The following is a 23,280-nucleotide window of genomic DNA, read 5'->3' as shown; positions in this document are numbered from 1 at the left end:
TGCAGAGGCAGGCTGGATTCCTAGCCCACAGGGGCACCCTGCTGGGAGGTCTGTTGGGGCAAGGCCTGTGCAAGGGAGGCAGGTTGGGAGTGCTAACTGGATTTTTTATTTTTATATCAAGACACTGTGTTTAAAATTTTTACAAAGGACAAACTCCATGGGTTTCCGTTAGTGTTTTAAGAACTTTTCTTTAAAAAAAAAAAAGCCAACAACAACAACAAAAAAAAAACACCGCCTTTTTGAAAGAGAAATGACAGACACAAAAGAGACTCTGTAAAGAAAATGGGGCGAATTTCTGATACCATTACCCCAAGGGCAGAGGCAGAACCCAGATTACACCCAGGGGCCAGATAATGACAGCCTCTACCAGAACCTCATTCACCAAATCTAGGGTCCCCTGGTCTAGCCAGGCCAATGCTCCTGGCCTTTGGGGGAAAGCAGGTCACCCTGCAGTCTCTACAGCCCTCCACAGGGACACAGAGATGCCTGGAGAGTTCTCCCCTATGGCTCTCCAACCCCATCCAGCAGTAGCCCCTTCCTCCTTCCACCCCATGGTCTTGCTCAAATCTGTTTCTTTCTTGGGGGTCATGTTCCTCAGCGGATTGTGTGAGCACTGGGGGTTCCAGAGCCAGACAGACATAGGCCTGGAACCTCCCTTCCGGAACCTCTTTGCACTCATGGGTTGGAGAAGCATGTGTTCCAAAATTATTTTAAAAAATCAACAAAAACAAGACCCAGAAAAAAGACCAAGTCTGGGGGAGAAAGAGCTACTCTGCTCTTTAAAGCTCCCAAGTCTGGAGTTGGTGGGTGGTGCAGTTCCAAGAGAGGCGGAAGGTGAGCACCAAGGGGGTGTCCAGCTGGTGCTTTCGGTCCCCCAGGAGTGTCTGTGATCAGGCTCAGGGAGCTGGCTTCAGTTGCTGTTCCACAGGTCCTCGGTTTCTCAAGGACTCACTTGCGTCCCCATTTGAAGGGTTTGTTCAGGTTTACTTCCTTATTTGTGTTTTTGCACATGCGGGTGCATGTCCACATCTGTCTATGTTTGTGCAGGTGGGTCTGCTGTCGGGTGTGGGTGCGTGCGTATACATATATGTCTGTACATGTGTGTGTGTGTGTGTGTGTGTGTGTGTATGTGTGTCTGTGTGTGCATGTGTGTCCGTGGATCTGGGAGGGAGGGAGCCAGGAGATAGGCTGTGCTCTGGTCTGGAGCTATACCCGGGTAGTGGAGTGTGAGTGGGGCAGCCCAGTACTGTTGAACCCTGTGGCAAAGGTGTTATAGGGGTGCAATGTCTGCAGCCCTACCAGGGAGTTGGGAATCATAGTGATGGTGTTGGGTGTCATGAGTGGGATGTCATCAGGGGAACGACGCAGGGTCAGTGTGTAGTCGGGCAGCGCAGTGAGGCGCAGTGTGTCATGGGGGGGACCAGCCTCACATTCATGGTGGGTGGGGCCCAGCTGTAATGCTGCCAGCTCCTCCTCAGGAGCAGCTCCCAATTCAGGGGCCCCGGCTCCCCTCTGAGGGCTGGGCTGCCGCAGAGGCTCCTGACGCCGTTTGTCCTTGCGGTAGTAGAGAGCGGCGAAGGCCAGAACGTTAAGGAACAGGAGGGAGGCCCCTACAGCGATGGTGACACTTAATTCGGTGGAGTAGTCACGAGGGTTCTCCACCAGGAGCGGCCCTGCATCCTGGTCCCCGTTCCAGGACCCTTGGGCATTCTCATTGCTGTAGGCAGGGGAGATGGCCGGCCGCTTGGTGCTCCAGGTCTTGCCGTTGGGCCTGCGGGTGATGTGGGAGCTGTGGGTGGTATCCGGGGGCGGCACTTTGGTGGTCGTGGACGTATAGTGGAACATGTCATGCAGGTTGTATAGGTGGGGCACCAGGTGTTTCCAGAAGGCCACCTTGGTGGCCCGGTAATGATCGCGGACCCTTGGTTTCAGCCCGATGTGAAGGTAGAGCTGGTCTCGGGGATTGTATTTGGACCAGGCCACTTCCTCAAAGCGGTTGGCCTTGGTGTGAATGAACTTGGTGTCCTGGGGGACCGGCTTGTTGGGATCCCTGAAATACCACATGGAAATCTGGGGTCACCACTCTACCTAGGTGAGCAAAGGGCCCAGCATTCTTCCTCTCACACCCACTTCTGAACCTCTTCCCCGGTCCAGAACTTCCCACATTTCCATTTTTTTCAGGGTCCCTCCCTCTACCCACATCTCTCCTCTTCCCCGGGCCTTGAATTCCTATTGCCCACCATATCAGGGACACTGGCTCATCCTTCCCTGTGCCCATCCTGTAAGGTCATTGTATAGATGCTTTTTCTTCTCCCGTGCTACCGAGCATCCACCAATCTTTTTGGCTGCCCAGTTTTTCCAAGAACCCTTGAAAAGCTCTTTATGAAAGTACTGTATTCCCACTTCACTTGGCCTCTGACCATCTAACCTTAAATCCTGTAGTTCTGCCAGTAACTCTCCCTGCTGCTCAGTCCTAATGCTAACTGAGTTCTGAGACTCGACCACATTTTTGAGGGAAGAAATGGCACGAAAGTCTCCAGAGGAGGAAGTAGGAAGGGGGTGAAGAGGTCACCAAGCAAGATTTGCGGGAGTATCTTTTAAAAAGGAAATGATGGAAGAGGTTTAGATAGAGGAGCAGAGGGGAAGGCATGCTGGGGTCCCAGAGAAGAACAACCCCCACTTTCTCCTTACCCGGTCTTGGCAAAGTTGGTCCAGTAGGTCATGACGACAGCACTGAGCATAACGTCGTTCTTGGAGAAATTGCAGGGGAAGAGGTCAGTGGGGCCTACCATAGGGACACCAAAAACGTAGGGTACTTCGTCCCCATGAGCTGCATCTGACCAAGCAGGCTTCATGAGGCTCTGGCAGTGATGGTAGAAGGCGTAGAAGTAGGTAGGTGAGCCATAGCGGGCGTGCAGATCGGCGGTCACCACCGAGGGCTCCACCCACTGGTGGTCAGTGAAGAGAGCCACTAGTGTTTTGCGGCGTGTCTCCGGATTGTCACGGTCTGCCCAGTCTGTGTACATGAACTTGATGGTCTCCCGCAGGGTGTCCTTACCCTCAGGATAGCCATACAGATTGTCCACAAAGTTGGAGACTGAGTAGTCAAAGTCAGTGCCAGAGACGCCATCCTCGGGGTCCACCACCCCTTCCACGAACTTGAGCCCCTCGCCCTGGTTGACACCTAGCATAATGTCATAGTTGAGGAACTCGCCCTGCTCCATGAGAATCTCAGGGTCATCAGGAATGACATCGCCATCAATCACAGGGCCAAAGGCCACATGGTAGCGGGCTGGCTGGATGTCCTGCTCTACCAGCTCCTTAGCACTCTTTTGACGAAGACAGTCCACCATGTCCACCGTGTCTAGCACGTTACAGCCTACCTTGTCGGCCAGCAGGCTGGTATACTTCACCGGCTGGTAGTTCACAGCCCAGCTGGAGAGGGCAGAACCACTCTGGATGATGGCCCTCTGGAAAAGCCCTACAGAAGACAAGCAGCACCAGGTCAGATTCGTCGCGTCCCCCACAGCCTAGGCCTCCCTTGCCTGTCCCTGAGGGACGAATTAAACTCCTCTGTCACTGAGGCTACCCTATGGGTGCAATGAGCTACGAAGGAAGAAGGGACCTTCTGGCTGGGATGATGGATTAGGACCAGAGGAGGGGTTGCTGGGCCCCTGCGTTGACTGATCCCCTGCCTGCTTCTTGCTTCCTTGCTCTGGGATGAGGGTTGGTAACTTGGGGGTTAAGGAAATGCCAGAAAGAATTAACCCGTTGGGTCCCAGACATCAGCTTCCTTATGCTCCTTCTCTTTATCTCTCCTTGTCTTCCCTTCTTGCTTCCTGCCCAGCTGGGCCCAGCTCTGTGCCAGCACACCACCAGGGAGCTGGCGCTTCCACCACAAAGGGGTCTTTTTCATGAGAGATGAGAAATGCAGGCAGGAGAGAGCCTCACATTCTCGGACTTTGGGGAAAGATTCCCGAGGGCAAAGGCCTTGGGATCTCAATGTCTCCAGGGAACGTGCCCTCCCAGCATGTAGTCTCCACAGAGACTTTCCTTTTCCTGAAGCTACTAATGCCTCAGATCCAGATTCTCCCCTAGCAAAGAGGGAGCCAGTCCTCCAAACTAAAAAAATGGATGATTCTTCCTGCCCCCCAAGAAGAAAAGGGGGTATCATGCTCTCCCTGGCCCCAACATTCCCAAGTAAGGGATCATCTGGCCCTCAGGCACACAGTTCCTTTCCTCTGAGAGAAAGGCAGTTGGCATGCGTAGAAAGAGAGGGAGAGAAATATAGATTACTACTTAAGAGAGAGCCTCACCTTTCAAAAGATGATTCTCCATGAATCAGTTGCAGAAGACTGAAAGAACAACTCTTTATGGTAGCCAGGCCCCTTCGGAGACAGAATGCAGCACCACTCCAAGAAAGGCCTTCTCCTCCCAGGGAAATAGTTCCCAATCAGAGGAGGCACCAATCCTCTTTTCAGACAGAGGCACCCTCACAGGCAGTCACCTCACCCCCCTTTGTGGAGAAAGGGATCCCTGTTCCCATCACTGTCACCTGGAAACACATTCTAAGGTGTGATGCAGAACCCACCCTGGTCTTCCCTCACCGGGGTAGTCCCTGGAGGGACAGAGGCAGAATGTCTAGGTCAGAGAAGGTGATTTTTCTCTCTCAGACAGACAGGCCTTCTTCCAAGAGGGCATCGAAAGTCTTCCTGTGAGAATATCCCTCACTCACGGGGTTGATTCCAACAAAAAAACCTTGCCCTCTCTCACAGATTTCCTTCCTTGAGAGAAGGGCACCTATTTCAGGAAGATCTCTTCTTCATGAGAAGCTCATCTTTGGCTCTCAGAGATAGAATGTGTTCTACAGTCCAGAGGTGAAGAGAACTTTTCCTGCTGGGCCAAAGAGGGCCTGCTTGGCTCCCTTGAAGAGTCACTAGCAGAGCAAGGAGAGAGGCTTTCGTCTGGGCTAAGAATGAGAGTGTGCCTTTGGGTTGCCCAGCCTGGGAGGAGGTCTGGTGTGGGCTACGAGGTCAATCACCACCCCTCAGAAAAGGCCCACGCCACAGGTTAGCGATCCTCACTGTTCAGACCCATCTCCCCACTTAAGGACAGTTCTCCTCCTGTACAGACTTGTTCTTCAGAGAGAAAGGCAGAGAATGAGTGTTTCTTACACCTAAAAACTAATTCCCACCCGAGATCTCTATCCTGAAGTCACATGGCCTTCCCAAACTGAAAGATTTCCCTTGCCAAAAAAAAAAAAAAAACCACCACCAAAACAACCCCCACTGTCCTTCGGATAGACATTCTACTCCCCACTCACCCAAACCCGACTCCCACAACAGGAGGATTTTACTTTCTCAAGATGTAAATGGGATTCTCGATTCTCTCTTTCCCTCTCTCACACTGGGAGAAGGACTTCTTCCCCCCGAGAGGCACATTTCCATTCCACTTCTCCCCAAAGGGATGCCAAGCGGGTAGAAGAGGGCCAGCTGATTCCCCTGGGCACTCTGAACCCCGGGAGGCCTGAGGCTCAGGGTGGGCAGCCGGCACTTTGCTCGTTGAGGTTTGGCCCCAAGCGCTACTCACCCTCGGAGTGATGCGATAGCGTGAGGAGGCTGACGCAGGATGCACCGATGCCTGAGCCGAAGACTGTAATACGGCGGGGATCGCCACCAAAGAAGGCGATGTTCTCGCTCACCCAGCGGAGGGCCTGGATTTGGTCAAGGAGCCCATAGTTGCCCTTGGCGGCCTGATCGCCGGTGCTCAGGAAACCTGGATTCGACAAAGGGCATGAGGACAGTGAAAGCAGAGGGATGGGGGATTGGGGGTTATGGTGGCAAGCGGGAGACAGGGCGGGGGCATGAGGACGGAGGAGAGGCACACAGCGTGGGTCTTTCCACCTATAGCTACCAGGTACCATTGCTCCTTTCTGCAAGCTGCAGCTTGCAAGCTTCTCAATATAGGAAGGATCGGCTCCTTGCCCCCCACCCCCATTCTCCAGTGTGGAGGGAGGGGGTCTCCAGACTATTTGAGAGGACGCCTCCAGCTGGGAGACTTAAGCCGCAAGAACTGCAAATGGCCAGGCCCCTGATGTGCTCTCCAGGACATTACCCAACCCCCCCCCCCAACCAGGGCGACATAGACTGCAAAGAGCAGGGATCCTGGAGTCAGATGGTCTTTGGTTCGTGCGTGTCCCAGCTCTACCACTTACTGACCGTATAGCCTTGGGCAAGTTATTTAAAATATCTGGGCTATAGTTTCCTCTTCTGTAAAACGGAGATAAAAATACTTCAAAGAGTTGTAGCCAGGATAAACCAAACATAAGCATCTCTAATACGCTCCGCACTCTGTTAAGTCTATAATTACTTCTCTTTCCCCTTCCTCCTCTCTCTGAAGGAAGGGAGGGTCCCGAAAGGCAATGATCCCTAAGCTCTGCTTGCCCTTCCCGTCCATGTTAGTCCATCTGCACCTTGTTCCAGGGCCTCAGGTGGCCCCTTCCCCTCATTCTCAGGGTGGGTTCTCATGTCCCCACCTCCCAAGACCCGATGAATCAGAAACTCTGGGGAGGGGGACCCAGCAATCTGTTTTTCCCAAGCTCTCCAGGTGATTCTGGGGCCTGCTAAAGTTAGAAAACCACTGGGTGAGACCATCTTTTTCATCTGGTGGAGAAATGGGGAAGTCAGTGCAGTGTGTTACCACAGAAACAGGTCTTCCCGCCTGCCCACCCACTGGGATTTGCTGCTGAGGAGACATGTCACCATGGAGACTACCTTCCCACCCACCTGCTGGGATTTGCTGCTGTGGAGACTGGTTGCCATGGAGACCACCTTCCCGCCCACCTGCTGGCTATCCCACAGAGATGTCCTATATTCCCCTCCACCCTGCTTCCATTTGAGACTAATCGTGCTGCCTCATTTCATCTCCCTTCCTTGATCCCTGGGCTCCTTGGAAGGCTCGATCTTCTCCTGCCCTAGGCTTTCAGAAGGGTTCTTTCCAGGTGGGTAGTTGTGGTGCTCCTACACGTTGGACACCCCTACCTGGACCGGTCTTTTTGGACTCCCCGTTTAAAAGCTCCTTTGCAGTACCTGGGATCAACTTTGTGAGCGGCCACATTTGGGGAGGCCCCCTCAGCTCACAGGGAGCTCTCTGACAGTCCTGGCAGGCCACGGGCAGAGACTGAATTCAGATAGACTCAAGCAGGTGCCAGACCTCATCCCTGTCTTTCTCGGGTCCTCCTGCTTCTAGCTTCTGCGAAAGAGCTCATTTCACCCTCTTCAAGGGTGTTATTAATTTACATTTGGTACAATTAAGGATGTAAAGTACTTAGTTATTCCTCTCAGGACCTAGTCGCAAGCCTTCTCTAGCTCCAGGTTCCGGGTGAGGAAATGTGAAGGAATTCGAGAAAGCCTGAAGGAGGATGAACGGAGGAGCCCTTGTTCTTCCAGACAAGGGCACCAGCCCTTCCTCTGCCTGGCCCATTCACACACTGAAGGTGCTGTGCGAGTCTGAAAAAGTCTGCTGACCGAGATCCGACCCAGCTGTCCAAGCCCAAGACCCTTCATCAAGAACAACTACGCATTTCTCTTAGCCCTCCTGTCCTCTCTCCCTGCCTTTCTCCTTCCTCCATATTTTCCTCCCCTTCTCTCTTACTTAAGCCGCAGCAGACTTGACTTCGGCCTTGGCCGAGGTAGCGTTCCGTGAAATGTGTCAATGCATCTGTCCTATCAGCACGCAGAGCCCGCTGTTTGAACGTAGTAAAGTAGATTTCACCAGCGTGTCTCGATTCCCTGGGCTGGGAACAAAGGCCTGAAAGGGCTGGGTGGAGGAGCCAACCATCCCTTTCTGCTCCCTTGGCTCCCAGCAACCCCGGGACGAGAAGCGCGGAAGCACGCGGATGATGCCACGTCAACCGTCTCAACTACAAGAGTCCTGTGTGAAGCGCTGGATCCAATGGGCTGAGGCAGAGGAGCCAGTGAACGTGACCAACCATGAACACACAAAACCTGGCGGTGTGGGAGCGCCGTCGCTCACTGCTAGGGCCCCAGTAAACTCAGCCATCCACGGAAACCACGTGAGAAGGGGGGCTAAAACACCACACACTTCGTGAACGGTCAGAATAAACCTGAGACCGGCTCCCCGGGCTCAGGTTGACACTGCAGTCCGTGGTAAGGCGCCTGTCAACAGAAGACGAGGGCACCCGGCACATCGTACCAAACCCACACATCTCTGTCCCTCAAGGCTTGGCGTTTACCAGGTGTCCGGTTTGCCTGAAGGGTACCCGAGCAAAGATGTACGATTAAATTCTGGAACCCAGATGAAAACCTGACAAGCCCCTACTTCCTGAGCCCCGGGGATATCCATGTCTGATATCTTGCTGGGGTCCCCTTTCTTGTGTTGGTCTCGAGCCCCATGGGGGCTCCTCAAATAATAAGATGGGGTCCATGGACTGGCCTGTGGCATTCTCCAAATAGACGAGTCACCTGAGATGTCCAAAGAAACACCTCAGAGTAAACCGTTTTTCTGGGCTCCGTGCTTCCAGAGAAGCTGAAGGAAGGGTGAACGTGTACGTGCTTTTGGGGGTCCCAAACCGGCTGCCTGATCTGGGATGCATGAAGACACAGAACAACCGAGTCTCAGCTATGCAACAAAATCCCCAAGTGTCAGGGACAGATCTAGGCTCTACATCTGGCACCGAGAGACAGAAACCTCTTGCATGTACCCGGAATCCAATCAGTGGCTTACTGATTACATTTGTGCTGCAGAGCGGGCAGTGAAGGAGACACAGGAAGTAGGTGATGGGGAACTTTGGACCAAATCTCAGTTTGTGACTCCTTCTGAGGTTTGGGTAATGTTATGTTGATCATTCACAGCCGAAGCCCAAAGAATAATATTCCTGTCCCCAGATGTGCCATTCTGGTTATCTGAATGAGGAATGAGTTGGGGGGTTGTAAAGTGGGCGGGGCGGGGGTGGGTTCTTAACCTGAGTTTCCTCGATGAGTTTCAGTGGTGTCCACAGAACCATTTCTATAGGTTTGTGTGTGTGTGTGTGTGTGTGTGTGTGTGTGTGTACCTTTTTCTGGGGAAAAAGTCCATAGCTTTCATTAGAACCTCAAAGGGGTCCACGACTCCCCCAAAGGTTAGGAGCTTCTGATGTAGAAGCCTCACGATTAGAGAAGCAGGAGGGTTGTCAGGTAATCAGCAAACCAGGATACCATAGGGAACGCTCAGCGGCGACAGGCCCTGGGCAGCCCACAGCTGTCAAAGTGATGCTTCAAATCCTGAATCTCTCCTTCCTGTCTCCTTGCTCGGTGTCACTCTTGTCCCCTTTTCTCTCCCCCTGTCCTTTTCTTCTCTTCCTCACTTTCTCCCCTCCTTCCCCCTGCTCCTCCACCCTTTCTTTTCCTGCATTCCTAGCTGGTCCAATCATACGGAACCGAGGCACATTCTTTGTACTCTCTGTGCTTTCCAATAAAACCGACAGAATGGAGCTCTGCATGTCTCATTTTAAAAAGCAGCCGAGTTGAACATCTTCCATCACTCTCACTAAGAAAATACGGTGGCAAAACTCCTTCTGGCCTTCAACTACCGTGTGCGTCGCTGGTTATGTGTGTGAGCTTCCTTCTGGAAATTCCCGACTCTTCAGGAACTGTGCAGCCCTAGCGTGTGGCTTCATAGCCACCTTCACTTCCCCTTTACTGTCAGAGACTCAGATCCCCTTTCTTAACAGGACAGAACACTCAAGAGAGACTTGCCGGGATGTCTGGGGCAACTCGGAAAGACAGAGGAGCAGTGGCCGCACCATGAAACCCAAGCCTACCAGAGCGCCGAGAGACACCATGCGCACTTCATCCCCGGGATCCACATGCCACTTGAAGGGACATGGGCTCCACCGTTTTCGGGGAATATCACTTCTCCAATCTGAACCCCAAAAAGGTGTCTTGCTAGCCCACCGAGTGTTGAGGGTAAGTCAAGAAAAGGTCACCTTGGGGCACCTGGGTGACTCAGTTGGTTAAGTGTCTGCTTTCGGGTCGTGATCCCAGGGTCCTGGGATTGAGCCCCATGTCGGGCTGCGCGCTCAGCAGGGAGCCTGTTTCTCCCTCTGCCTGTCCCTCCCCCTGCTTGTGCTCTCTCTCTGACAAATAAATAAATAAAATCTTTTTTAAAAAAAAAAAGAAAGAAAAGAAAAAAGAAAAGTTTGCCTTTCTGGGCTCGTAAACTGTACCGGAAGTGACACGCAGCACCGGGCCCTCTGGGACTGGAACTGACAAAAACAATACACTCTGAAGCAAATTAAAATAAGGTCCTGTCAGCTGAGTGGGCAGGGAAGAAGTCATACCATGGCTGGTGCGGCACCCAGGCCTCCAGACTTGATGCACGGCCTAGCCTCCCCCTCCACTGGAACCTGGAAGACACCAGCCCTTCAGGCAAGAAGCTGTCTGCCTCCCGCTGTCACAGGGCTACGCGGCTGCATGTGCCCTCGGAGGCCTGGGTGAGTGTCCGAAAGGGAGCAAGACCCGCTATGTTGCATCTCCCTCTCTAAGGTACTTGTTTACCTCAGGACCCTGGCCTCGGGTAGGCAGTAACAGTCAGCAAGGAACAGACAGCACAGAGGAGCAGCCTACATCACCAAGACCAGCGGGCATACGGCAGGGGGTGTGGGGGAAGGGCACAGGGTGCGTACGAGGAGGCATTTGGGAAGTAAGCGTGTATGTGTGGGAGTATATGGGATGTGGGCGTGGAGAGAGTAGTAGAAATGAGTACGTGTGTGTATATATATGCACGGGGTATGTAAGCATGGGTTATGCGCTCGTGTGGGGGTAAGGAGAGGTGTGTGCGTGAGTATGGATCTGAGGCCAAGTGGGGGTACATGAGTGTGTATGTGTTTGTTGGGTAGGGTGGGTGGGGGAATATGTACGTGTGTGTACGGGAGGAGTGTCTATGTGCGTGTGTGTGTATACGTGGGAATGTGGGTATACGTGTAGGAAGTCTCTGGGTGTGTGTATATGGCAGAGAGATACGTACATGCAGCGCCTGGGACGCGCATGGAGACGTGGAAACAGGGATCTGAGGGGTGTGTGTGTAGTATTTGTGGATGTGCGGCGTGAGGAGGTGTGGACGTGCAGGTATGGATATATATGCATAGGGAGGGGGAATATCGGTTTGCGTTTGCACGGGGAAGGTGAGGGACATACGCGCGCATGTGGGTGTTCGAGTGGATGTGGAAGTGGGGTGTGCAGGGGGATATGGGTATGTGCGCGTATACACGGAAGGAATACTTACATACATTCAAGGTATAAGCGTGTGGGGTTTGTGTGTGGATGCGGCAGTGCAGGGTGTGGGTCTTTGTGTAGAGCGTACACGTGGGGGTAGAAGGAAGTGTGAGTGTGGGTGTAGATGAGGATATGGAGATGTGGAGGGAGAGATACACGGGAATGAGGGGGAGTCCGAGAGATCTGTGCACATATGGGGTATGGATGTGGAGTGGATAGGGGTATATGGTATGTGGCTATGTGTGCGGGGAACACTGTATGGGTGGAGTGTTTATGGAGTGGTGAGGGAACATGCGTGTGCGAGAGGCAGCCTGTAGCTGTGGATGTGGGGGTCTATATGTGTACGGGTATATGTGTGTGTTTCTGGGGTGAATGAGAAATAGTAGTATGCATGGGGTGTGCGGTGGGCAGTGTGGATGTGTGGACATGGGAGGGTATGTGAGCGTGTGGATATGTGACTGGCTAGAAGGAGTATCTGTGTATCTGTGGGGCTTTTAGGGATGTGGGCCTGGGTGGGTAGGGATGGATGGGGGAAGGACTCTAGAAAATTCACGGACCCTGTGAAACTCAGGCAAGCAACGGTCTGAAAGCAGAGACCTGGCTTGAGACTTAAGAGAAAGTGTGGAGGTTAAATTGAATTTCCCACGACATTCCAGGGAAGGGCCTGGGAACGTGGGGAAGCTCCCAGCACTTGGGTAGGGACCGTGTGATGCCAACATTTGACTCTGGACATTGGCACCCGCTAGAGAACCAAAGCCAGCATTAAATCCCCAGCATTCTTTCCTCCTTCCTTGAAAAGCCAAGCTTCCTTCAAGGCAGCTAGCAGAGAACCATACCTAGCACTCCAACCCGATAGTTGAGGGTGATGACGATGACGTTGCCGTAACTGGCGAGGACGCTGCCATCAATCATGTTGCCTGTCCCTTCCATGTAAGAGCCTCCGTGGATGTAGACCATGACGGGCTTAGCGCCACTGTCCCGGATGTCTGCAAGGAGAAGGGGTGAGACACAGGCTGGGTAGGATGCCCTTCCTCCCCCACCCCCACGAGCCCTGAGGGGGGGGGGTCGTGGGTGGCAAAGCTATCCCAGGTGCCAGGACACCACCACCCACGCTGAGGGCGGGACTCATGGGGCTGCTCGGCCCGGAGCTCGAGCCTCGGCCAGAGATGGTTTTACAGACTCCAGTTTCAGCCTCCCAGCTGAAGGCAGTCAGCCACACCTGCTACGGCTGGGCCTAGGTAGGCCCAGGCTGGGCCCTGGGGACCGGGAACAGGAGGAAGAGGCAGGGCTGGTCTCTTAGCTGGCTCAAGTGAGTCCTTGCCCCGGGGCACCCAGGAGTCCTGGGACCTGACATGGCTTCAGAGAGTGGGGGCTGGGAAGCCCTGGAACCCCCAAAACTAGACCAGTTACATGGAAATACGGCCATTGGCAGCAGCCGTCCCCCAGTGCAGACAGAGACAAGAGGGGTGGGAAGAAGGGGTGGCACAGGGAGAGAACAAGGAAGGATGTGGGTAAAAGGGAGTGAATGGCAGCGATGGGGTGGAGGAAACCTTAGTGACATGGTTTCTCAGCCATGTGCTCATTTACCCCATTGTCCCCTGGGCATCAGGCAGACTTAACTGGAAGCACTGGGGACGGGAGAAAGGAGAGGGGCAGAACTAAGGATGAGACATTCCCCCACCCTGCTCGGCCGCCCCCCCCCCCCGGTCCCCCGTCAGCATTAGGATGAAGATGGAGCCTCCCCAGAGGCCATTCAGTGAGAGACCTCCAAGCGGCTGCTCCGAGGCCAGACAGCACAGCGGCAGCACTGGGGCTGGGCAGTCAGGAGAAGGCTCCTGGCCTGACCACCTCGACCTGCAGCCTTTCAGTGTGTGAGCTGGACCAACACTCTGCCACACCAGCGCAGCCCTACCAGCCACCAGCTGACCCCCCCCCCCCCCAGCTGTCTGGCTCCTCCACGGGTGGAGGGGCAGGGCCAGGGCAGGGAGGTAGAAGGGAATGTTCTCTGCTGCCAAGCAAACACAACCTTTTTTCCCAAGGAGGAAGGCAGACTGGTTCAACCATCACGCAAGGATCTTATGCCATCTACTGACTGGGCTGTGGCGTCCAGGCCTCAGCCTGGCATTTTAGCCCACGCCTTCCTGGCCCTGTCTGGAGCCTACTGCAGCCCGTGGCCCCGAGGCCATGTCTCTTTTTCTGGGAGGAGGCCGGGGAGGTTCTAGGTGGTGCTAATCTCCAGCCCCTTTGGTTGTCACTGCCTCACTCCTCAGCTTAGCGTCCTGCTGGGCCCCTCTCCCAGGAGCCGGTCTCCTCGCAAAACACAGGTGTCTCCGCAGTGAAACCCAGGTATGTCCTCGCCATCCGGTCTCCTTTGTGCCTCTCCTCACCCTCCCTCTGCCCTGCTTTCTCTCCACTCTCCCTGCTGATCAGTAGGGGAAGGTGCCCGTGAGCCACAGAAGATGTGTGTGGGGGGGGGGAGCTGTCTCTGGCAGTGCCCGCTTCTGTACTATAGGACTGAGGATGGGGGTAGAGGACCAGGGCGAGGAGGCCGCCCTCCCCATGGCTCTGCTTGTGGTCCCCTGCTCCCGCCAGCCAGCCGTGTCCATCACCCTGGAACTCCCAGCGGCCAACCAGGCCAAAGATGGATGAACAGCCCAACAGCCTCGTATAGGAACAGAAACACACCAACGGACGGACAGACAGACAGACGGGGCTTCTCCCCATCGAGAAGGGGAGGGGCTCTGTGCCATGCACCAGCCGCCGCGCCCTGCAGCCCCCAAATACCTTCATCTTCATCCCCGTCATTATCCGCTAAGTCCTCGCCCTGTTTCTTAGCGCCGGATCCTGGGGACCAGACACGGGGAGACACAACAGCACAGAACAGAGAACAAAACAGAGAGAGAATTCAAAAACAGCATGACTGCAGTGTGGCCCAGCAAGCCAGCTCTGGGCTTGGGCCCAGGACAGGCAGGAGGGATGGCAAGAACCGAGGGAATGGGTGGGCTGAGGCCCAGACCTTCATCAGGATGATGGTGTTGCAGGCCCTTGCTGTGCTGGCCTCCCTGCACCTCCCTGGCCTGCCTCCCTGGCCCCAACAGCCCATCTCAACCGACTACCTTCCCATTTAGGAAGGCGGGAGCAGCGTATGGGCCAGGGCAGAGAGCCAGAGACCCAGTCAGGGAAAGGATTCCTCCGGGTGCAGGGGCTGCACATGTGTACACAGGCGGGCTGAGCTGGTGAGCAGGGGCAGGCGCTGAGGGTGACAGGTGGTGTTGCCAGAATGTTGGAAAGATGGAGCTATTAGGGCAGAGCTGGGTACTGGGGCCCCCAGCCCTGAGCTACCTGGGCCCGGTGGGAAGGCTCAAGCTGGGCCTCAGCTGACCCTGATTCCCAGAGGAGTAAATGGGAGATGAAGCTTTCCCTCTGGTCTTCCTCGCAGGGGCCCCCTGCTCTGGCTAACGGCAAATGGGGTTCCTGTGAGCAGGAACCAGGCCTAAGAGCAGCAAGCACTGCTCTGAGATCTAGAGAGAGCCAGAGAGGGAGGGAGGGAAAGGAGGAATGGGAGAAGGCAAAAGGGACATGAGAGAGATGGAGAGAGAGACAGAGGTGGGGGGGAGACAGAGGAATAATGATATAACAGCTCCTACCATAGACCGAATATTTACCGTGTGCCAGACACTCTACTTCTGCCATACTGTTTGATCCTCACATCCCAATGAAGTAGGTACTGTCTCTATTTCTGTTTCACTGATGGGGAAACTGAGGTTCAGAGAGGTAAAGTGACTTGCTCAAGATCACACAGCTAGGAAGCGCTAGAGGAAAGATTCAAACCCAGGTCTGCTCGACTGCAAAGCCCATGGTCTTTCCACTGCACCATGCCACCTTTCTGGGGATGGGGGAGAGGGAAGGAAAAAATCAGCAAGAAAGGAGGTGGAGCTTGGGGGGGTAGGGAAGGGAAGGAGAGAAAAGAAGGGAGCAGAGGAGAGAAGAGAGACATCTAGGACCTGTGGGTAAGCTGGCACCAACTCTCCTTCCTGTTCTAAGGAGATGAGAAGTGCATCTTGAGCATGGCTGTGGAGAAAGAGGACCTACTGCCCGGACGCTGGGCAGAGTGGGGAGACAGAGGTCATTCTGCCAGCACCCTAGGGCTTACCCTCTTGTCTGTGACACCAGATACTCTCAGCCTGAAGGCAGCAAATAGCCCTCTTTCCCAGCTGGTCCGGGCTCTGGTGACTGAATTCCCTTCCAGCTGTTAATCAAAACAGGAACCGCCCTCATATTACAAAATGGCTTTTCAACTAGGGCAACAGCCAGGGCCCAGAGGGGCAGAAATGGCCTCCAGCTTCCCGAACTTCCGGTGGCACCTACCGTCTTAACACCTGCCAGGACTGCGCTCAGAAACCCTGTGGGGCACGGGGCATCATCACTCACACAATGAACAGCGCCCCAAACGGAAGGGACTTACTCATCCTGAAACATGAATTCCCTCCAATTTGCTGGACGTGGAAGTTGGGGGAGGGGGCAGGTCCTCCTCCTGGAAATCCCTCAGTCGGCATGGGCACAGACTTAGAAGGTGGGGCCCTACTGCCCCCCCCCCAACGCCAGGAGTGCCCCTGGGTTGCTGCATTGTCCCACCCTCCTCTGCATAGACGCCTTTCCTCCTTCAGCTTAGCGCTTGTGGAACAACCCCATGTTGTCAGGCCTGTCGCCCAGGCCAGCTCGACCCACCATCCCCCCCCCCCCGCCCCCGTCCCAACACTGGGCTGCCGCAGGGTCCCAGCCGGGCTGTCCTGCCTACCTTATGCACACCACGAGCCTAGAGACCTCTCCCCCAAGAAGCGGGTCTGTAATTCTGCTCCAAATGGCCAGGCGGCCCCGGATGGGGAACTAATTTGAGCAGCGGAATGACCAAATGCCCTCCTCCACGCTGTCTGGAACTCATTTCCCAGCTTGGCCTGTGGGGCTTAGCTGGACCGGCTGGGTTTCAGTACTAGGATAGGAGCTCCGTCAGAGTAGAGATGAAGCCTTTGGTTCTGTCTAGATCTTGCCCCTACCTCATAGCCTTCCACAGCCCAAGAGCGCCTAGCATCTGGCCTTGCCCACAGTCAACGATCCTGACGGGTCAATGTCTGCATTTGACTGGAACTTCCAGTCAGCTCTCTAGCCAGACTCTCAGGACCGGACTGCCCTGGGCTCTCACTGGCACCCTGGGGAGATCATTCCTCCTAGACAACGGGTCAAGGTCATCTTCTCTCCCTGCCCCTCCCCACCCCCCCACCCAAGCAAGTAACCCACAGGAGCAGGTTTAAGAGACCCTCTCCCTGAGTTCATTCACAGGCTAGTGGAATGGTAAGGCCCCAATGATCCCCCTACCACCTTCAGAGGCAGAAGCAGAGGTCCTTCCAGGAAAAGACTTGCCTGAAGTCTCCCTGTGAGTTAGCACGAGGGCTGGGGCTCTCTCCTCAGGCTTTGTGCTTCCCAGCCCTGCACTCGTATTTTGCAATGCCACCATGCTTCCTCACTTGTGCGGAAAAAGTGTTTGCGGATCGCCTGCTGCGTGTGCGGTCCTGGCCTGGGCGGCGGGATGTGGTGGCACACTGTCCCTAGAGCCACAGGCCCCGCTCCCTGCTCTGGGTGCGTCAAGAGCACTCAGCACACACGCGCTCGACATGTGGATTCCCGGCATCTGCCCCCTTGAGATTCCTGCTCAGCGGGGAGCATCCGGGCCCAGGAATCCTGACAACCCCACTAGGGGAAACCCTGCCCTAGGATTTCAAAGGAAAACAAACTCCAAGCTTGCCAAAAGGTTGTAGGGATCAGGCTGTGATTTTCCACCTGTTCCTTAAGCTGTTCCTGTTTCCAATTTGGCCCAGCCCATCCCCGTTTCACCACTGTTTTCAGAGTCGGGGAGGTGGGAATGACCAGATGGGAGCTGCCTTGCATGCTATAGTGGAAAGAACACGGCCCTGAGGGTCAAGAGACCCGGGTTTGGGTCTCAGCTCTGCCACAGACCAGCGACAGGGCCTCGAGCAGCAGCAAGTCACTCCCCTGGGCCTGTTTCCTCATCTGTAAAATTGGGAAACTGATTCCTGCCTTATAAGCTTCCAGAAACCTGGGGAGGATTTTACGAGCTAAGTCTGAAAGCGCTTTGCAGAAAACATGAAGTGGTATTCGAACAGGAAGAATTACTTCTACGGGGGAGCACATTCCTCCCAGCAAGAGGTAAATGTAAAATTCAGGATCTCGTGCCTCCTTTAGGGTCTGTGGTTCCCAGACACCCCTAAGGTCTGCCACCGGACTAGCCCGGGGTGGGGGGGCTGGTCACACAGCTGTGCTCTGGCCAGAGGGGTGGGGGGCGGTTGGCAGAATGACTTGTGTCTAAACTTCAGGGCCGGAGAGCTGAGTCTAGACTTGGCACCCAGGAAGGAGCACACAGGGATGAGCCGGTGGCTGCCCTGCCAGGAAGAGGGCAGAGCCTCTGGCTCCCTCCTGGCCGCCTAGAGTGTCCCCCGAGGTGGCTCAAGAGAGAACCACTGGCTCTGTCTTTGGCACACGCATAAGGGTGGAATCCGGGGCTGGGAAGATCGGAAGAAACGGGGTCGCTGCAGCTTCTGCTCTGAACCTGCCTCAGGCCACCAAATCCTCCCTGATGAGCAGCCAGGGCCCTTGGCTAAGGTGGAGCTCAGGCCTGCTCACCGACCGCCCCCTGAGCCTGGGCTACTTGAAGGAAGGCTGGGTCCTTGGGGGGCAAGGGCAGGTGGGCAGGCAGCCCTCCCTCTCTCTCTCTCTCCCTCCCCGCCGGCTCGCTACCTACCTCCTTTCCTACAAATTTTCTTGTTGGGCTTTCGGGCGCATTCCTTGGAAATCCGCTTTACTGTAAAATGAATAAAAAACTAAAAAATAACAGGAGGCCTCTGCCCAGGGGCATGCACCCCCCACCCCCCCAGGCCCCAAGAGCTGCTCTGCAGGCGGCACATGGCAGAGAGCCTGTCCCACCATCTCCTTGTTTCTGTCACTTACCTTAGCGTGAGCCCCGCGGGAGGAGGCATCGGCTAGCCAAAGAGGAGGCACCTAAGCAATGCCCACCAGGCTGGCCCCCCCCCCGCCCCCCACACGCACCCAGCTCCCTTAGCCACACACACCTACCACCTTTCAAAGCAGGCGGAATGGCAACGGGGCGGGGGCTGGTGGAGCCAGCACCCTCCCGTGGGCAGCTGCCAGCCGTGACCCATACTCCCCCAGGGAACCCCCAGCCAGCGCTCTGGCCCTAGACCTGTCAAAGCTCTCAGGCCTGGCCAGGCCCCTCCTGGTAACAGTGTCACTCACACATGGGAGCTCAGACAATGCTGGGAGAGGGAAGAACAGGGAGGAGGAAGGGGAGGCCAAGCAGAGTGATGGTTAGAAGCATTTTCACAGACAGACAGAGGCATGCTGCAGGGCACACGACCACATGCAAGCCACAAACACAACAGGGAGGGGGGAGGCAGGGAGGGCGCAGTGCCTGGCCACAGCACTCACCATCCTCCGTGGGCACGTAGACATTCAGGTAGAGGCAGTCTTCGTTGGGCTCCTGGATGTACGTAGCGACAATATCCAAGTTGGCAGTGAACCAGACGGGCAGCATGACTTCGGGCACGGCTGTGTGGATGTTCTGGGGGCACACTGGGGGAAAGTGTGTGGCGTTCCGGATGCCTGACCAGGATGGGGGTGGCTCAGGGGGCAGGAAACGTTTCTCGCCGATGGGGGGAGCTGCGTAGGGCACCCCCAGGTACTGGTCCACAGGCCCCAGGATCTCACTGGGCAATGGTACCCGGGCACCCCTTAGCTTCCCAAAGTGAGTATTGACTGTGGGCGCCGGGGCCTGGGTACTGGCCCTCAGCACCAAGCTGAGGAACCACAGGCTGAGGCACAGGCTCCGGCCAACCGTGGACTTGGGGCTCAGGGACAGCGAGGGCGGGCCAAGCCGCAGCCACATGTTCCGGGCAGGGGGACTGGCAGGAAAGGCAGACTCCAGGGTCACAGCATCAGCCCGACAGGCAGCCCCTTCATGGCCACACTGACTTGAACCTCAAGACCGAGCTCTCGAGGGACACCTACAGGTGCCCGGCAATGCAGAGAGGTTGTCCAAGCACCACAGCTTCAGAAAGGGGACCCCCTCAGGGCCAGGCAGGCCTGTGGAAAGAGGGAAGTATGCGTCATCCCAGATGGCCACAGAGTCAGAGTCTTTGGGGGCCCTGCTGGGCTCCGGGCTGTTCTCCCACAGTTAGGAGAGGTCTCACATGCCCGAGGTTCTGCGGACCCACCGATGATCTCCACTGCCACTCAGAACCTGTCTGTGTGCCTGGCCATGGTTGGAAAATCCTAGGGGATGGACCCAGTGACAGTTGTTGCCACTGCAAGGTCCAAGTCCCCAATTCCAACTCCTCAGCCAGCGGAGCCCATGGGGTGGGGGTGGGGGTTCAGCCGGAGCCAAAGTAGCATGTGAACTCTCTAGACCCCTGGACCCACTAACCCCACACGGGGACCTCCCACACCAGGAGAGGGTAGGATCGTTAACCTCACTCTGGGGTTCGAAGGCATAAGCAGGAAAAGCAGAAGATAGGCACAGCGTCCCACAAGGAGACCCCCTCACCGGTCAACCAGGGTGGGTGGGGGGAGGGCAGGACAGCCACACCCCAGGGTCCCCAGACCCTCCTGTGCCCCTCCTGTACATTTCTCCTCAGCCCTCGCTGCTCCCAAATTCTCAAGCGTTGGTCCTTTCTGTCGGCTAGCTCTAACTCACAAGTGCCGGAACTGAGGCAGAGACCAGGCTGCCCAGAACCCCAGGCATTGTTGATGCTCAGCCAGTGTAAAATAAACAACGGAGTGTGGGGGACACACACTCAGAGACTCGCGGAGATACAGTCACAAAGACTCAAAAAAGGGAGTGAGAGAGACCAAGCCAGGATCACAGACACCACGATATTCGCTCACAGAGACATATAGTCCAAACCCACGGAGATCCCTCCTCTAGTCCCACATTCTGAGACGGAGAGCCTCACGGAGCCAGAGAATCACAGCGAAATACATTCAGAGACACACACAGAGACTTACTGAACTATAATCACACACACACACCACATAGGTAAATACCTAGAGACACATGCAGCATAATGGTGACACATAGGTGGAGACAGAAACAGAAATAGCAGCACACTCAAGACACATAGGCTTTCTGACACACAGTTATACAGCGAACACATACATACAGGTGCACACAGAAACTGCTGCATGGACACACACACACACACACACACACACACACAAACACACACACAATTTAGTTTTCCCTATTTCTCCCGCCTTCCAAGATCGCTGGCCTGCTCCTTTAAGAACTGGCTGAAGGGGTGGGGGAGGGAGATTGGGAACGCCCGGCAATCGGCCGCCACCACGAGAGGGGAATGAGAATGTGTGTGAGAGAGAGAGAGACAGAGAGAGACAGAGACAGAGAGAGAGAGGAAGAGAGAGGGAGGGAGAGGGAAGGAAAAGGAGGGAGAGGGAGGGTGAGAGAGATAGAGGGAGAGAGAGCTAGAGAGAGAGAAGGAGAAAGGGAGGGAGGGAAGAAGGAGGAGGGAGGGCAAAGCGACTAAAGGGGTGGGGGCTCAGAGGAAATGGGGAGCAAAGTATGGTGGGGAGGGTTAGATCCCAGACACTGCCCAGAATGCACCCGGGGTGGGGAGGGGAGGAGGGGAAAGGGAAGGAAGGGGTAGGAGTAGGGAGGTGGGGCAGGAGGGAGTGGGTGTGTGTGTGTGTATGGGGGGGTATAGTCCGCAGCTGAGTTCACACAATCCCCCCATTCACCGTCTCCATGGCAACTCTGGGGCACAGACCGCTCATTCACACGGCTTCCCCGCCAGCAACCCCCCCCCACCATTAACCCCTTCGGTGCCGCCCCTCCCCACAAATTCCATTAACCCCTTCGGGATGCCTCCCTCTCCAGTAACCCTTCAGTGCCAAATGCCGGTCCCCTTTGAGTCAGTTCCCTGCAGCCCCTCCCCCCTGAACACCTAGACAAATCCGCCGACCCCCAAACGCCCTCTGTACCCTAGGACCCACTGTGCGTCCCCAAGGCCAAGATCTCCATCCTGGTCCAACTTGCAATTTGGGAGAAGACAAGGGGAGGCAGCAATTCCGGGATTAGAGTGGCATCTGGGGTACTTTGGAGGCTGGAGCAGTATTGGGCGAGGGGCATTGTGCAGGAATGGACTGGTATCGAGAACTGCAGTATTGGGGGCTACGCGGGTCCAGAATGGTATTGGGGGACAAAGCTGCATTGGAATGGGGGAGGATAGGATAAAGGCCTTGGGGGGAGGGGGGCTGCAGAGAGTGGGGGAGGGAGCCTGGCTGTGAGATGCTATGATGGAAGAGGGATGGGGCTGCACTGCGGGGGAGGGGGAACTGGCAATGTGCAATACAGGAATAGGGCCGGGGCCCTTAGTAGGGGTATTTTGATGAGCATGCGGCCAGGCTGTGGAAAGAGAGGGACCATGGGTGGGAGGATGATAGGGATGCGGATTCAGGGAGGAGGTGGAGGAGAGAAGAGAAGCGGGGGAGGATTGGAGGGTCAGGGGTGCCGATGGAGAACAGGGGGTTGAGAAGGATGGGGAGCATTGGCTGGGGAGCGGAGGAGCCCGGGATTGGGAAGGGATAGGATTGGGGCAAGGTATGGGCAGCTAGAGGATGAGAGACCGGGGCAGGCGGCCTCACCTGTTCCCCGGGCTGTTGCGAGCGACTGAATCGGGCCGCGGACCACCCATATCGCCTCCAGGCCAAGGGCTCCGCACCTGAATCCCCAAGATCTGCTCTCCGGCAGCCTGGCTGCTGTGCCCGCGCACCAAGGGGGCGCGCTGCGCGTGCCCGGACACGGGGGGGCGCGGTCCCTGCCATTAACTCCTTTTGTGCCAGAGATGGCTCAAGTCCTGGGGCATGGCCCAGTTCCTCCCATGCTTAAGCACACCTGGCTCGCCCTCTCTCCCTCTCTCACACACACACCCCTCAAATCAAGACAGGTGATCTTCCAGGGCAGCTAGCTCAAACTTTACCTGCAAAGCTTGAAACCTTGATACAAAGGGAGAAACTGAGGCACCGTCTGCTGGAGCCCCCGGTCACACTCTACAAAAGACGAGCCTCCACCTTGCTCAGCATCCCTCACATCTCCCCTCCTTAGCACCAGCGCGATTCAGGCAGCAAAGAGCAGAGGGTGGGGGCACTTGGCTCTCATCCTGTCACTCTCCCAAAGGTCAACGTTGTTCCTTTCTGCTGCTGCTGCTGGGCCATGTCAGACTGAGACTGTCAGCATGCCAGTTGCCCCACCGTTTCAGGCTCTCCCCTCCAGATCCCGCTGTCTTTGTGTCTCGTGTTTCCGTGTGTAGTGCACCTGTCCTGTTTGTTTAGCCCCCATCCCCCACCCCGAGTCCCTCGAGTGTCCCTTATCCCAGGCGAGCCCCCTAACCCTGCAGTTCCTCAGAATGTTTATGTCAGGCTAGAACAGATCAGAAGCGAGCTTCGGTCACGGCTGCCTGCACCCTGTCCGGAGTTTCATTCCTTGTGCACACGGCTCTGAAACTCGCTGAGTCCCACATGAGCGAGGGCGTCGTGGACCTCAAAGCGGGGTTTTGTTTTATTCTTTTTTATTTTTCTAGAACTTGGGTATTGATTGGTGCTCCTGGTTTTACCAGCACACTTGACCCTTGCCAGTGCAACTATGGCTTAGATGTTCCCCTGAAGTTGTCAAATCATCTGGTCCCACCCACCCACCAGGTTGAGGCTGGTCCTCTTCCAGCCCCAGCTGGGCATACCAGAAGACTCCTTTGTAGTAAAGCAGTTAGTTGGCTCTCCTGAATAGCCTTAGATCTAGGGCCCCAGACCTGAAGGCAAAGGGGCCGCAGGTGACCCTGCCACAGTTCCAAATGTGACACGGGGGCAACAGTTTCAAGTTTTCTCTACTGTAAAATGGGAGGGCGCCACA

The 23,280-nt window shown here is 55.7% G+C and overlaps 1 protein-coding gene across 3 annotated transcripts; it reads right to left on the bottom strand.

The window, feature by feature from the left end:
• Positions 1 to 162: 162 nt before the first annotated feature.
• Positions 163 to 22,141, bottom strand: NLGN3 (neuroligin 3). Of its 3 annotated transcripts, XM_026485739.4 has the most exons (7): positions 22,020 to 22,137; positions 18,792 to 19,445; positions 14,058 to 14,117; positions 12,110 to 12,259; positions 5,590 to 5,775; positions 2,692 to 3,481; positions 163 to 2,050 (listed from the first exon to the last, which is right to left on the bottom strand). In XM_026485739.4, the coding sequence occupies exons 2-7, from the start codon at positions 19,246 to 19,248 to the stop codon at positions 1,207 to 1,209; spliced, it is 2,487 nt and encodes an 828-aa protein (XP_026341524.1). In that variant the 5' UTR covers positions 19,249 to 19,445; positions 22,020 to 22,137; the 3' UTR covers positions 163 to 1,206. The 3 variants fall into 3 exon arrangements, with proteins under 3 accessions (XP_026341524.1, XP_057168566.1, XP_057168553.1); XM_057312583.1 differs by lacking the exon at positions 14,058 to 14,117 and having other exon boundaries at positions 22,020 to 22,141; XM_057312570.1 differs by lacking the exon at positions 22,020 to 22,137 and having other exon boundaries at positions 18,792 to 19,501.
• Positions 22,142 to 23,280: the final 1,139 nt, after the last annotated feature.

Source organism: Ursus arctos, chromosome X (genome assembly GCF_023065955.2).
Source record: "Ursus arctos isolate Adak ecotype North America chromosome X, UrsArc2.0, whole genome shotgun sequence".
In the NCBI taxonomy this organism is placed as follows: domain Eukaryota; kingdom Metazoa; phylum Chordata; class Mammalia; order Carnivora; family Ursidae; genus Ursus; species Ursus arctos.
Note: the sequence above shows the minus strand (reverse complement) of the source record. Positions and strands in the feature narration are given on the sequence as shown.

Excerpts from the sequence above, each read along its gene's own strand:
- NLGN3 (XM_026485739.4), bottom strand. The coding sequence starts at position 19,248 with ATGTGGCTGCGGCTTGGCCCGCCCTCGCTGTCCCTGAGCCCCAAGTCC. Across the intron at positions 12,260-14,057 it reads TGACGGGGATGAAGATGAAG|ACATCCGGGACAGTGGCGCT; the intron begins GTATTTGGGGGC and ends TTCTCCTTGCAG. Across the intron at positions 5,776-12,109 it reads CTATCGGGTTGGAGTGCTAG|GTTTCCTGAGCACCGGCGAT; the intron begins GTATGGTTCTCT and ends TGTCGAATCCAG.